Source organism: Zerene cesonia, chromosome 29 (assembly GCF_012273895.1).
Source record: "Zerene cesonia ecotype Mississippi chromosome 29, Zerene_cesonia_1.1, whole genome shotgun sequence".
Lineage (NCBI taxonomy): Eukaryota > Metazoa > Arthropoda > Insecta > Lepidoptera > Pieridae > Zerene > Zerene cesonia.
The window spans coordinates 4,700,169-4,717,385 of NC_052130.1; the positions used below are offsets into that span (position 1 = coordinate 4,700,169).

Sequence of the window (17,217 nt, forward strand, 5' to 3'; positions counted from 1 at the left end):
TCTGGTTTTATTACTTTTAGTTTTGTAAAGCGTGTGTGTTAAATAGTTTAATACACAACTGTTGATTGGTTATGTGTTTTAATGTTGATAATATATATTGAATGGAACTTTAATATTTTGATAAGTATTAGGGATACAATAATCTAGTAGAATAATTGATCCGGTCGAAGAAAAACACTGAAGTAAAGCGCTGTACAACAAAGTAAAGAATTAATGCAATATTTGTATCAACTGATATACACATGTTGTTTTAAACACATTTAAAATAATGAGTTGTAATGACAACTAAAGATCTACCTACCAGAAAATGATTTGAAACTATTGTGTTTAAAAACGTACTACTATACGGTCGTCATCGCTATGACATTAAATTATGTAGCACTTAGTATATTACATACAAATCTTTGCCCCTTTTAGATTCTACAAGCCACAACACTCTTTGAATGTCAGTCATATTTTCATTTGTAATATTATAATATGATGATTATAAGAGGATGCTCTGATGCTGTTCTTCGTATTCTCTGATGATTATGATAACAACAAATATGCAACTGAGGCTAGTTTAGGAAACAAATTTCAGCAAGATTTGTATAGGATAGTAAACTGAGTAAGGTGCTGTTATGCAAATGGGTGTCCCACAAGGTTCATAAATTTTGAAGTCCGTTTTTTTACTTTAAATGTATGTTAATGATTCATAGTGGTTAACATGTTTTGCATATTAAAATAAAATGCAGAGAATTTGTGTAGCTAAATATACAGCGGCAAAATGTAAATACTTTTTTAGAACGAACAGTTATGCAATTTGTAGTTTTAGGGTTAACACTGGATGGAGTTAATTAATGGGACGTTCATATTATAGCTGCTACAGTGCTTAGCTCTGCTGCCTATGCTGTTAGGGCGTAATCCCCCTGAACGAGCTGAACCTCATTGTTTCACAGGTTCAGATCGGAATGTTTATCACAGTTACTTCCACAGCATAATACAATATCTATCATGCTATGTGTAAATACACATAGCATGCATCACAATAAATGGCGGTAGTTTCGGGCCTACGGAGTCTTAGGGAGTATTTGCGTGATAATATTAAGACAAGTTGTATTCAAAGTTACGTAACAATACATATTATTAAGAAGTATTTTATGTACACCCTAACTATTAATTGTTTCCTACTGTGTGCCAATGAAGCTAAATTCCGTTTCAGTTATGTCTGAATCTAATTATACATATCTTCAAAAATTGTTTCTTTTGAATTTCTTGTCGATTCTTCTTGGTACAAGAGAGAGATCGGTGGTAGTTTGAGAGAAAATTGATATATGTACTTGTAAAAATTCATATAAATTTACAGTTTTCAGTTTACGTTTAAAAACCTACCTTATTGATAGCCCATAGAATTGATAATCAATTAAGAAAAAACAAATTTGAACGTCGTTACAATTTATTGACTTATCCATAATTCGTATGGAAGTGCATTGTTACTATAAAATATTGGACAGTGTTATCTGACTATTCATTGAACCGATTCCTTGCTGGATTTGCAAGCTATTGTATTATACACCTGTCTTCGTAGAAATGCGCACTGAAAGGGTTGTCCAATGCCAGTGTGCTCTCCGCGATTTTATCTCTTACTCTATCTGAGACTGTGTAGATGCCTCCCACGACTTTCCTCACCGATTTCTCTATAAAACATCGCGGGTTATGTTTGATAAAGAACGCTTTCATCTTCCTGTGACGTAGCATCATCTTCCGTTTGATGGGGTGCGGTCTACTGAATACCGATCGCTTCCTTTTGGGAAATATTCTCCTTCTGCGCTTTCCCATTTCAAGATATATGTAAATTCAAGGGATATAGCACCCGGTAGGTTTAACAACTTACAGTTTCGGTGGCGTATTGCATTTTCCGTTGTTTTTCTGCTTGGATGTTTTATTGGAAATTTTTCTTAAAATTTACATTATGGCGTGTTCATATTTTTTTGGTGACGACATGTGTCAGTGGTTTATTCTGTTTTAGTTCTAACGGACAGTGTCAACGGTCTTTATGGGAACTTTTTATAATTGGTATATTATTTTGATTGTTTTATTATATTATTGTTTTATTATATATATGCAATTGTAGGGACAGTTATATCAATGAAAACACAAACGCAACAACGTATAAAAAATACAAAAGTAGGACTTTTAATCGAATATGTTTTCTAGTAATTTATCTTTTTATTCATCGTAGGTTTTAAATCACAAATTCCTCAGACAATGAAGTAAAATTATGAAAACACACAAAAATCTTTTCTCTAAATAGCAAAATAAATCCACTGTCAAACCAAACATTGAAGTAATGGTATGCAGTTTTATTTAATTTTTTTTAAGTACATTTTACTAGATAACACGCACAATATTCCAAGAATGAGTGAAGTTGCGTAATATCACTTAAGTTGAGATTACAGATGCACACTATATAGTATATGCAAGAATTTCAGATCCATCGCTAAGTACTAACGAATTGTTGTCTTTGGCTATATTATTGTATATGCTTAGTATTGTTAATGATAATAGCCACCATGCACTATGGCATATTTTTTTAAATGTCAAGCTTTATATTATATTAGGTTTACACCCGCAGCTTCGCCCGCGTTTTCAAACAAATACCATTTTCAAAAAAAGTAACCTATATCACTCTGTATTCTCCTAATTATTTCTCCAGTTACGAAAATCATAATAAAAAGGAAACCCGTAGTAAGAAAGGCAAAGGAATAAACACAATTTTGCATTCAGAACCTAAGGATTTATTTATCTATTAATTTAATTAGTATTCAATCGAATAATGCATTTTATTGATATCAAAAAACGGTTGTAAGTACATGAAAACAACTCAATATTCATTCTTTTCCTGTCTTTTTTATATAGACAACGAATAAACGTCGATACAATATTGTAATCATTGAAATAATGTTTTGTATTGGTTGTGATGGTTCTTAATCATCTCAATAGATGGCGTGCGGTGCCCCTTAGGCACATGAAACCGAGAGTAGAAGAAATTCGATTACTGTGGCAGGATCACGGGTGGCCGAGAGGCTAGGCGTTGCTACGGTTAAGCAAGAAACGCAGGTTCGAATCCTGCCTCGTGATCAATTTTTTTCTATTCTTTCAAAATTTTTCATTTATAAAGCATTTCAATGCTATAAAACTAAAAATTAAAACGAATAAACGTATTTCATTACTTAATCCAAAAATATCTCATGTTTAATCTGCATTTTTCTATACTCTGTGACTCAGTGCAGTTCAAATAGAAAGTATGATATCGACAAGTTCATTGTCGTGGCCTTGAGCTGGCGCATCGATACCACGTAATAGTCGGCTTACATGGCGAAGTAAAAGTATAAAAAGTGAAGTCCCGTGTCCCCTACTGGGGTATGGGGCAGATGATGTTCATCTGTTTCACTGATCGATTTTCTTTACGGACAAGTAGGTGATCAGCCTTCTGTGTCCTGCGAGACCGAGACATTTTTTTTTACGCGTCCCCACCGGGAATTGAACCCAGGAACCCTCGGTTCTACGCTCACGCGTTAACCACTGTGCCAAGGAGGCGGTCAATAGTAGTCAAAAGAAGTAAAAGTATATTTACTCGTAATTTATAACATACACGACGCTGAAATTGCAAAGGAAAATATATGACAAAATACACGATGTCACCAATTATTTATCATACTAATATTATAAATGCGAAACTTTGTAAAGATGTGTGTGTGTTTGTTGCTCTTTCACGCAAAAACTGCTGAGCCGATTGCAATGAAATTTGCTACGTAGACAGCTGGACAACTGGAATAACATATAGGCAACTTTTTATCCCGACATTCCTACAGGATACGCACTTACGCGGGTGAAACCGCGAGGTGCAACTAGTATTTAAATAAAAACGAAACCGATGATCGGATCGAACAAGATGGCTTCCTTTTGTAACGTATTTTGTTTAGGCACAAGGAAGGTTCTTGTTGAGAGATAAAACGTACTATATGTAAACCAGGGTGAACTGCTACTTTAATTAACTCAGCGTCATAACTCTCTGTATTTATATGGATATATTTAATCGCAAGCAGTTAGGAGATCTATGAGATATTATAATATTAAACACCATAACTTCATAAGCTTGAGCATGCTTCGTATACTGCAATTGTTATTAAAATAACTTTAAATTGCTTATACGCCCATGGACGTGATATCTTTGTATCAAATCGGTCCAGAAGCTGATAGGAATAAGAGTCACCGACATAAGGAATCTCTTCAAACAAACGTAAAAAGATTGTTAATTCATTTCACATTAAATCTTTATTAGTAAGGTTCGTCCCACTATACACAATTCACGTGTATCTAGTAATGGAATCTACAAAATGAAGCTCAAATCATAATACAATTTATCCTTAATTTTAGTCCAAAGCCCTATAATTTAAGAGCCTATTTAAGCACCATGTAAACCCATCTTATTAATTAGAGAAAGTACGTGTCCTTGCTCCACTTTGTACTGAACGTGAGGAGAGATGAACCTTAGCTATTACCAAATTTACAATCTCTTTATCCACGGGTGTAGTCTATGAAGTTATCACTTCGATGCCATCCATAAACAAATCACATCTAGATCGCGGACTCTAACAAAATCAGTTTTAAAAACAATATTTTTATGAAGAACTAGCTGCGCCCCGCGGTTTCACCCGCGTAAGTCTGTATCCCGTAGAAATATCGGGATAAAAAGTTGCCTATATGTTATTCCAGTTGTCCAGCTGTCTACGTACTAAATTTCATTGCAATCGGTTCAGTAGTCTTTGCGGGAAAGAGCAACAAACGCACACACATCCTTACAAACTTTCGCATTTATAATATTTGTAGGATTTAAAAATACGAAAAACTGTAATTGCTATCTGTGGGGTCGAAAATATTTGTTAAGAATTATAAAAGTATCATCGCCACATTTTCAAATTTTAACTTAAACATTTATTTAACATTTTAGAAATTGTTCTTGAATCACTTCTGAATCGTCGTACATTGATAAAAGTGTACCATTGATCACCACTTCGGTTTCATGATAATCACATAAAGATTCTTATCATCATCATCTTCTCTTTCTTAATGGCTTCACCCAATAGAGGGACTGTGCCAAAATCCAGTGGGAGGGTCATCATCATCATCATCATTTTCACCTACATGACAGCTGTCAAGATGAAATACAGATACAAAAAAAATGAAATGATAATTTGTACATTAATATATTGGTTATTGAAATCGTTTCTCGTGATAAGGATCAGTTATTCAATAGAGCATTTAAATTCAATAGCATAATGTATTAATTGATTATTTATGTTTATTTGCTATTCGCGATTATATTACAAAAAAGTGACTGATCATAATTAATTATAACACGAGATCTTATGTATTCAAATTTATTTGCGGGAAGAAAAATTATATGAACGATTCATATGATAAAAAATTTATTTTTTGTCTCACTAACTTTAAAGCATATAGTTATATAAGGTTAACATAGCATCAAAATGTATTATCAAACTGAATTATTGAAAAACTTCCAGCCACAGACCGGACTCGATGCAGACAATTAATCAAGACCCTGATTCGAGACTCCTTCCAGTCTCGAATGCCTAAATAGACAGAGAAATATTTCAAATAGCTTTTAACTAAACAGTTTAAAACCTAAATAATCATTTGAGAAAGTGTAGCAATTCAATTCGCCCCGTGATAATCAATTTTATAACAACTAAAAATATTTAAGCCAACCTTTAATATCTTTTTGTTTTGACTCGAGCACAAAAAACACGAACACACATCAAAAAGAAAGTAAGGATTAAGGTACTTAAGATTTATAAAGTACGATTTATTCGATGTATGTTTCAATGGTCTTTATAACGAAGGGCATTAGGGCGAAAATCGTAGACAATATTTATTATAGTTTGTTATCGTTTCAGTAACGCCTATTCGTAGTACAATACGCATCTCATGTATGAATGAACTCCTAAACGTTATACTGCGAAGTCGTCGTTTTGATACTCTTGATTCAATCAAAATCTATCAAAATCTAAATGTCAAAGAAATGTAATATTGTTATTGTTATATTACTCGTATTAAATCTAAATGTCTTAATTTACAGCATACATTCGTTCTTAAGTTCTTAAAATACACACATTTCTTAATTGTCCTAGTGTTAGCATTACTTACTATATTACTACAATACTTTCGCTCAAAAAGTATTTATCGATTAAACAAATTGAATTTCAATTAAAAATTATTATAACAAGGTTTTTACCATAATCGATATACTAAAAGTATTCACAATCCCTAAATGCTATAATATTGAATAGATGTAGTAAAAAACAACCAATTTGTTTCAGTGTATTGTTTTAAGAGTGTTAAATAATTGACAACAGTCCTACAACCCATTGGGTTTTTTCAATGTATTTAATTAATCTACGAATGATTTCATTTCCTATAAAAAATATTACTGAAGCACTAAATTATATGTGTTCATTACGCTATCCAAAATAAACAATCGTCATTTCTTAATACCTGTTGGACACACTATAACGTACTTCCCACGTTTCGTATAATCCTTAAAGTATCAAAACTCACCGCTCCCTATCACGCCAGAACTACATAGGATTACCAAATCCCGCGTATATATATCGTCGTCGCATCCCAGAGCCTTCATTTCACCCTCGTCACTGTAACTGAAAGCATCTCATAATGAGAGTTCTATGTGTTATTGTTCTAATTGGGGCGGCGTGCGCTGCGCCTGGAGGCAGCAGTGATGATGGGCGGATCGAGTTATTTAAAGGTGTTGCTATTGAAAAGTGAGTAGATGACTATTTATATTATATATTATATATTATATATATTTATATTCGCTTATGCTGTTTGATCGTTCGCCTGATGGTAAGCGATCACCACCGCCCACGAACATTCGCAGTGATAGTGCCTCTGTACATGCTTTTAAGGAGATAAGAAAAGGATTAATGATTAGAAAGTAGGATTGTACTAGTAAGGGTGGAGAAAAAATCCGGCCTTTCCCCACATAGTCCACATGGGTTTTCCTGGATAAATACTACCATATTATGTCCCTTCTCGTGTATCCAACAAACTCTGTACCAAATTTCACGCAAATCGGTTCAGTGGTTTAGGTGTACAGAAGAGACAGACAGAGTTACTTTCGCATTTGTAATCTATACTAATATTATAAAGCTGAAGAGTTTGTTTGTTTGTTTGAACGCACTAATCTCAGGAACTACTTGTCCGATTTAAAAATTATTTCAATGTTAGATAGCCCATTCATTGAGGAATGTACCACGGGCGCAGTTAGGGCTGACCGCTAGTATTTAAAATAAGTAGGAATTAAGAAATGAAGTATTGAAGGATCAGACATGGGGAGACCATGCTCGCTAGTAAGGTCGGGATAAATATTGATTGAATAAAAAAAATGTATTTTATTTGGCTTTAAAGCGAAAGAAGACAGGACAAGCAGTTAGATAATAAAGTATATTATTCTGACTTAAAACTTTAGCTGTTGTAGTTTACCTGTACGAAGGGTTAGTTGTTACAGCTTTAAATGGACTAATACTTATCAAATTGTACTTTAGAATATTACAAAAATATCTGTATGGAAAGACATTGTATTCATGCTACTTTACCTTACATCCCCATTTCTCAATATCACCTTCAACAAATTACAAAACATCGAAAAGAAAAATCTCAAATTACGAGCAGAAATAATAAAAACAAATGTTAATTATTTTTCACAGCATGCACGAGATAAAAAGATTATAAATTTTGAAAACTTTTAATCACAGAAACCGAAGTGGTCAATATTATTATTAAGGTATCGACTAACAATCTATAATTATTTACTTTAAATTAAATTTATTTTTATTAGTATAAATATTATATATTATGATAACGAAGGAAACGGTTGGAAGATATCCCAGAAGCAAGAATAAAACACATAATCGGGTTTTCTCCTTTTGTATTCGAATTCATAGTTGCGGAACAAAACATTTTGATCTCATTTTGAACAAACACTAGTGAAAGTTATAAATATGTTTCAATTAAATTAATGTACCTTAAAGTGTTTGTCCATTGTTAAGCCTTCAAACTGTTTGCTTTCTTCCTTCATCTAAGAGCATTTTATTTGATTACAATAAAAATTAAGGAAATTAAATTTATAAAGTGTTATTTCATGTTGTGCTTTTGGAACATTTATTAAACATCGTTTTTCTTATTTATGTGCTGTAATAATTGAGAGAACCTTAATTATAATATATGATATATCATACAATATGATTACCATCAATTAAAATAATACATAAAGCGCAGTTTTAAAAGTAAAGAAATGATTTAGGAATATTAAAATGAATATAAATAGAATTTTAATGTACATTTTTCTCGGTAAGTTAATAAATTAGATAGCTAATCTCATTGTGTTTTTTCATTTTTTCAGAGACGCGTTAGGTTCGGAAAAGTTGAATGTCAAATTTGAACCAGGAGAGCTGAGAGAGGCTGCCAGAACTTTTGAAGAAGGTAAGTGCATAATGTGATAATATATACCTAATTTCAACTAGTTTATCTCCAATTCTATCTTCTCTTTTCTAACCATTTGCTGTTCAGACAGTATGTCAATATGATAATAGTTGGTACAGTGAAACCTGGTTAAGTGAGACATCCAAGGGACCTGCAATGTCGTTTCACTTATAGAGGTATTCCACTTACCCAGTGTCTCAGATATACAGGTATAAATCAATATCTGTCTCATTTACAGAGGTAATTGAAGCTCAAAATTTGTACTTACGTACTTGAAATTACGTGTGGAATTTGTGGGTAGAATAAGAATGAGTAAACAAACAATATTATCTCAGTTACAGAGGTTTATGCATATAAAATTTACTCGCTGTCTCAGTTATAGAGGTAACTATGATGATAAATCGAAAGAACAAATCCCAGATATAGAGGTTTACCTCGTCCCACTAACAGAGGTAATTCAGTGCCAAAGTGTTGGGACCTCAGCATGAGTTCCAGTTATGGAGGTTTCTCACTTATCCAGGTCCCACTTAACCAAGTTTCACTGTAGTAATATTTGGTAAATTTTAAATAAAATTCAATAAAATAATGTAAAATGCTGAAAATTGCGCCAGCTGATAAATTCTGGTCCCAGGTTTTTCGAAATAGGCTGACTATAGAATAATTATTCTTTAAATTTTCCTTAAATAATAAAAATTTAAATATAAAAATTAACCAATACTATTCAGAAGAAAGTCAAAGAGTTTATTTTATAGTTGTAATAAATATCTGTTTTAATATGTTATATTTATTAAAAGTTGACAACCCTATAAACATGATATTATGTATCTTCCTTCTACGTTGTGAATTGTGATACTTCAGATTGCATGTAAAATGTCATTTTATTGTACTTTATCATTTAAACATGCGTGCTGAGTATTGGAAAGTCACATGAAGACAAATAGATGAATAAATAAGCAAAGTTGGATACTTCTCTTGCATGCGATGTCATAATGCAGTTACTGAATTAAACATGGTATATGTTTAAACGTGATCACTATGATGGCTATAGTAAATAGGGTTGGCTGAAATATACTACAATATACAGATAGCGATTATATTCTATGCCTAAATTAACCATTTTTTAATTTTATTAAATGAAGTTAGCTTTTTTACTAACATATTTAATAAAATGCTATGTTATTCCTTTCTATATTACGTTATCTTCTAACGAAGTTTAGCATGATTTAGTATAGTCTATAAATACGAAAAAACGAAGCATTTAATGTTTAACCCAATTTTAGCACTACAGATTGACCAACATAATAAAAATCAAGTGTGTGGATATTCTGAATATTCAATACCATTCATTCAATTAAATAATATTACGTAATCTTCTACAGAAGATACAATGTGCATTCTAAATTAAAAGGCAATAAAAACTCCGTCTTTATAAAACTCAAGTGCATCAGCCCTAACCGCGGATGGAAGAAAGTATGTGTCAATGAACTATTACATGAGAGCACGCAACGCTTGGTCAAGGTCGATGCAACTCGTGCGCAGGTCCCGTTTGTATCACGTGTTGCTAGAGCAATATGAACTTTGCTGTTTCTGTCTTATAGGTTTATATTGCTCATTCGATAAGGATGTTGGCACATGATTAGTCGTGTATTATTATTTGATTTACAATTATAATGTAACGAATATTTTTCTAGATTGAGCTTTAAGACTTCTTCATACAAGTTTAGGTTTAGTATTTAAACAAAAGGGGATCGATTTTATGTAGAAGAAACACGTTTTTTAATTAAAATTGAATTGATGGGCTTGAAGTCATTGACTTCGCTTTCGGAAGCTTATTAGGAACTTTTAAATACTAGAACTTATGATTAAATAACTTTTTTTTTCTCTTTTATGTCTAATTAAGGGTTTGCCATGATATTCGCTGTGGTATATTTACAACCGTGGTACATATGTGGTGAAAAAATTTTTGACCTTGGTCTAGAAATTCCAGAGATTATCGCGTTTAAACAAAGAAACTCTTCAGCTTCATATTATAAGTTAGAAGTATTGATTATCACATAGTCCTTGTAATAGTCAGGACAAATTTTAACAATTTCTTTATTAGATTTTTTCTGCAAAAGAGTAAAGTACTTATAAATATGTTTTCTTGATTGTTTCATATATCATATACTCGTGTTATTCTATAACTTCAAGCCCTTAACCGAACACATACAATGTTACCTTACCGTGATATCACTACATAGTAGAAAACAAACTCGCTTTCTCTGTCCCTATGTATGCTTAAATCTTTAAAACTGCGCAACGGATTTTAATGCGGTTTTTTTTAATGGATAGAGTGATTCAAGAGGAAGGTTTACATGTACAATAAACTACTTCGAATATAACGCGTAAGCCGCGGGCAAAAGCTAGTAGACAATATGAAAGAATACTCCACAAACCCTTCTTTCCAACACAGTAAGATACGAAAGTATACTTCACTCTTAGCCGTAATAGCTTTACCTTAAAGTATGTATCAGTATAAACTAAATACACCTCGTCTTTCCAGCTCGTGGTAAGATAAAGAAGTATACGCCACTCCTTGCGGGAATAGGAGTGAAAGTTATCGCAGTTGTCGGCTTACTGTTCGGCGCTCTGACTCTCCTGGTTACCAAGGCGCTGGTGGTCGGCAAGCTTGCTTTGATGGCAGCCGCTGCTCTGGGCTTACATAAGATATTCTCTGAAGGCGGCTTGAATAGTATTAGTGGAAAGGTAGGTTTTTTTACTACCGTTATTTGGAGTAAGATCTGTGTCAGTGAATTTGTTTGGCTGTAGTCTATGAGATACAATGCCACCTGACGATCTCTCTGAATCATCACCGTCGCTTTTTAGTGTTACCTTTAAAAATGTACCTTCACAGGTAGTAAGGTTTTTACTAACTTTTTAGTCTGAAAATCTGTACATCTTTCGGAGGTCCATATCCTTTTCCTTCCTTTCCCAGTCCTTTCCTTTATTCCTCTCACCAATCCTTTCTTAATCCATTCCCAAAAAGTCGGCAATCCATTTGTAGAGGCTTAAGGTCTGTAATGGACCTTATGCCTCTACAAATGTTCATGGGCGGTGGTAGCGCTTACCATCAGGCGACCCACCAGCTCCATTGCCGACTGTGACAAAAAAAAAAAAAAATCTTTTTTAGTGTCTTTGTCATTTTATTTGTCCGGGCTGATTTCTGGAACGGCTGCACTGACTACATTGGGATGTCCAATAGGGACACTATTCAATAGGCTACCATAGAACTTGTAATTCTCAAGCGCGGGAAAATTACGTTTTTTATAAAAAAAAAATGAGGTCATGAGCAGATTTATGTGGGAATATCTAATGATGAAGTCGAACTATTATAAAAGTATTTGAGTTTACAATTATGTGTATATTTTTCAGATTGCTAGCATCCAAAACGCACCCCAAGCCTGGTCCTCTCAGACTGCGCAGTCCAATGCCTACCCCTATGCCAGATCTGCGGATGCCGCCAACGACGCGAGTGACCTAGCTTATAGGTCACAAGTACCCTCATAATAGCATTTATAATTTATGCACTAAAAATATTTGTTGCCAGATAAAAGTATATTAGATTGAGAATTATGTTCTGTCAAATATGATTTACTATTTTGCGCCTAATGTATAATAAGATAATGTTCATTTTATTATTTATTTCGAATGTAATGGCTGCAAAAATGATGTACGAAATCGAATTGTGAAATGTTAAAATAATGAACGAAAGAAAAATGTCTGCCGACCAACGAATTGATTTGATTCAAATTTTATTAATTTATGTGTAAACATAAGTACGCATATCGTTTTTTTTTTTCAATTACTTATCGCTTCCAATGATCTTTTAAATTAAGAATTGATTATAAATTAATAGGAATACGTATTAAATAGTTTATTTTCATAAATATTTAAAATAAGGCTGAATTCAATGGTGCATAAGATTTATCTAAGTCGATAATATTTTCAAATGAAAACAGATTTAGAGTTATCTATTAATTACAGAGTTTATTTAGATTAAACAATTTTTATTAATATATAAATGTACAAACGAGAAAATTGGAGAAAACAGGGTCGGAAACATGTAATTAAATCTATCCTATCATATTCTTTATAAATCATTTCAGATGTTTTTACTTAGTGATCTTGTTTTTACGGGTATTGTCATTTTAGACCTCTTAACTTATTTGTAATTTATTTGTAAACGAAATAAGACTGTACTATTAGATATAAGGATAATAAAGAAATGATAAAGTAAATTATACAATTTCATTTTACCTGAACATCATGTTATATTAAAAATTAAAAACTTTTTTAAGGATTTTAAACGCGATTTTAACCCGACGTTTCGATCACTTTACAGCGAGGGTGGTCACGGATAATATATGAATAAAACGCGTTTAAAATCCGTTAAAAAGGTTTTATTTGCTAAATGTATAATACTCGCGTAAAATCAAACGAGAAAATATAATGTTATTTAAAACCTTGATACATTTAACATTATCAATAAAAGATACGCAACTACACGCGTGGCGCCATCTGTTGTTAGCTTTACAGAAACTGTTAAATATTACAATACCATTAAAAAATTAAGTATGTTAATGTTGTTTTTATGTTCTTAATGAAATTAATTTAATTAATTTTCAATTTAAATAAAAAAAAAATAAATTAAAAGTGAGTTATGAAGATCACAAAACCTTTGGATAATGGGAATGATATTAATTCATGAATTTTTGGAACAATTATAATGTTTTGAAATGAAATGCTTTTTTTACGAATTCAAACGTTATTTATCTTATTTAAAATGGAATTCAAATAAATGTAAAAACATGGATTTGTATGTAATGATACACGAGTTTCATAAAATAAATTCACAAGCACAATTAGTAAACACTACATATACTATGCTATAATAAATAATATACTATGCTAATACTGCACTTATGTTAATAAGGATTAAATAAACTTGCAACTCAAATAAAACCTCGAAAAAATATAACATATTTCATAATATGAAACATTTAGTATTTCCATTCATACATTTACGACAAAATGTCGTAGAATTAGAGATCATGACCGCCATCTAGTGGATTTACTTGAAAACTATAGTTTAATATTTTACATTTGCGTAAAATTTCCGGTATTTTTATTCAACGTGTACACATATTTCTAATGCACACAAATATAATTTATAAGCCTCTATCTATTTGCAGATATATCGTTCATATAGATATCAAAATAATAATATTAGAACAAAATCTCACCTACTTATGGTAGACAGGCATGTTAAACAAAATCTAATATATAAAATTCTCGTGTCACAGTTTTCGTTGCCATACACCTCCGAAACGGCTTGACCGATTTTGATGAAATTTTTTGTGATTATCCGGTATCTATAAGAATCGGCCAACATCTATTTTTCATACCCCTAAATGATAAGAGTAAGGCAAAACAGCGTTTGCCGGGTGCAGCTAGTTACTATATAAAATGGTTATCTATTTTAATTATGAATAACAATAGCATTTGATAAAGTATATGAGACATGTATCCATGAAACAAAATAGAAAATTATTTCAATCATCAAAATACTGAAAATCTAATTGTTAGGTATATCAGGGACAAATAATAATAAAATTACACATAATCATTTGATTAGGGACATTACGATATCAGATTTATTTCAATGTAGGTTTGTCATATATTTCAAAATACTCATCCTACTAATATTATAAATGCGACAGTTTGTGAGGATGTGTGTGTGTTTGTTGCTCTTTCACGCCAAAACTACTGAACCGATTGCAATGAAACTTGGTATATAGACAGCTGGACAACTGGAATAACATATAGGCGATTTTTATCCCGATATTCCTACGGAATACGGACTTACGCGGGTGAAACCGCGGGGCGCAGCTAGTTAACTATTAAATATAATGCCAAATTGATAAGTTTATAGGGTTAGTATTCCCATTAATAAAATGAAAACAGGTGTAACTTGAGTTGTGTATTGTATTGTTTTAAACTCTTAGATCAGTATTTAGCAATTGAAAATTAACTGTCGTTTTTGAATCTAACTCTCAAGCCAAGTGCGTTCTTAGTTACACATCACAGATAATGTAACCATTGTTTAAACAGATAAGTAATAATAAACGCAATAAATTTTAGTTAATATGCTTACTGAATTCGTCCCGTTGTTAAAAAATTTCAACCTTTATTGTGTAATAAATGACATGTATTTCAGAAGACAAGAAGAGACAAGTTCAAGAAGATTTATATAAGATGCTTTATAAATTTCGATGAGAATGCATTTAATAAATTAACTTGAAATTCTCCAATAAGGTCATAGGTATCTACTATATAGGTTATATAAAACTGTATGTTTCTTAACGTAATTTGTTTTAAGAAAACATCCCTGAAATATCATACAAACATACTCTTTACATTACGAAATAGAAACTAAGCAGCTGTGATGGCTATACCTACTTTTATACCAGTTTCAATTATTTCTAAGAAAAACTCTTCTTGCACCCACACAATTACAAGTTGCGTGGGTACGCTAGTGTGATTACACAGCTGTCACGCACACTTTTACGAAATTCTTTGGGAACAGAGTTGCAGTGGAGTCGATTTATTTCGCATATTTTCATTCAGTTACCGGATGACACATACAATATGTATTAACATCGTTTAAAAGTAAAATTATAAAGGCTTCACGATATTTTAGCTGTTTTAAAACACGTCATATTGTAGCGTAAGATAATAAATAATAAATAAAGATATAAATGTACAGTTATCCACTATACTATTCGTAATTTTCTTTTTTTCTCTGAAAAATAGAAATTGTAATATACAGCATTTTTGAAAATAATTAATGAAAATGTAATAGAAATTTAAAGCAATGTTGTTATATAACGTTGATTCTTCAACACATTTCAAGAGAAACAAGGGCGTTTTTTCGTAATACATAATACAAAATATAGGCCATATTCATATGGAGTATTTCAATATGGATTCCTATATTTATATATATTTCTTTTAAAACTTATAAAAAGCTTGCAGTCCTTTGTTTAAATCTTAGTCCAGTAAAAAAATCCTACAAATTTCCAAAATATATATCAAAATGTCTACTCTATAGCTGTCTGTAACCGCATTCCACGGGTAACAAACTTTCTCTACTACTACATCGATTGTGTTAGTGTGAGTGACTTTCACTCCGAACTATTTTTACATTTTTCTTAACGCTTTTTCAATCTTTTATATTGTTTGCATAAAGAATATTATATAACACAAATACACATAAATAACTACTAATACCAAAAGAATATTTGTCTGTCGAAACCACTAAACCGATTTGGACGAAATTTAGCACAAAAGATAGTTTAAAAACTGAGGATATAAAAAAGCGGACAGGAACTATCCTTGAAGAACCCCGAAGCTGACTATTTTTCTATTGACCACGCAAGTGAAGTTGTGGATGGGAAGCTAAGTTAAATTAAATATGATAATATTAGTATTAGTCGAATTTATAATTTATGATTCGAATAAAATTCAAAAAGTATATTATATAAAACGATATTAAGTAAAGGGAATTACTAAGTATATATCACTGTAATATAAGGGACATTTGTAGAAATAATAAAAGCCATTTTATCCATACGATTGCAATTATAAAAATATGTTCTACTAGTTGCGCTCCGCGGTTTCACTCGCGTAAATCCGTAACCCGTAGGAATTTCGGGATGATTGCATATATGTTATTCCAGTTGTCCATCTGTCTACGTACCAAATTTAATTGCAATCGGTTCAGTAGTTTTTGCGTAAAGGGCAACAAACAAACACACATCCTTATAAACTTTCGCATTTATAATATTAGTAGGAAGGATGTATGTATGACATTATTTCATTTAAAACATGCTTGTTTTTCATCACCTCATAGTAAGTCGCTTCCCGCGTCTGTCCCTATATATGTATGTATTAGGTTTTAAAACTACACAACGGATTATGATGGGTTTTCAATAGACAGGGTGATTCAGGAGGAAGGTATATATGTATAATAACATATTTAAACTCCGAACTTAACACGTTCAAAGCCACGGGCAAAAGCTAGTAATTGAATAAAGATTAAAAATATTGACCCAAAGTCAAACACCTGCGTTAGTAATAAAAAAATCTTAACGGAATTTGGGCCTAAGTTCTTCATACGCCTTTCTCTTAGCTTTCACAAAACCAAACATGGTGGCCCCGATGTACTAAGCATGCTAGTTCAATACGCTAATGAAGCAAATTCATCTTTATTCTGTAGACAATCGGTGTGAAAATAGCATAAACGAGTCTGGCAGATACGCTCTTGTTCAATTACGAAGGGAGAGTTTTAATTTTTTTTATTGAATTCCACGTTCAAATATTATTTATTTATGGGAAATTATGGTTTGATATATTTATGAATAAATCTCTATTAACATCAAAGAGTTATTAATGTCAAACATAATATTGTTTATTTGTTATTCATCAGTCAGCTTTATAGACAACTAGCTAGAAACCGCGGCGTCACTCGCACAGTATCCTAGTAGAAAGTAGCCTACGTGGTAATCTAGATCATAATCTATCTGTGTACCCAATTTCATACGGATCCGATCAGTT

At 32.0% G+C, this 17,217-nt stretch overlaps 1 protein-coding gene across 1 annotated transcript; it reads left to right on the plus strand.

The window, feature by feature from the left end:
- The first annotated feature begins 6,679 nt into the window (after nt 1-6,679).
- LOC119837829 lies at nt 6,680-12,312 on the plus strand. Its single transcript, XM_038363603.1, has 4 exons — nt 6,680-6,842; nt 8,483-8,562; nt 11,105-11,307; nt 11,974-12,312. The coding sequence occupies exons 1-4, from the start codon at nt 6,736-6,738 to the stop codon at nt 12,106-12,108; spliced, it is 525 nt and encodes a 174-aa protein (XP_038219531.1). The 5' UTR covers nt 6,680-6,735; the 3' UTR covers nt 12,109-12,312.
- Nucleotides 12,313-17,217: the final 4,905 nt, after the last annotated feature.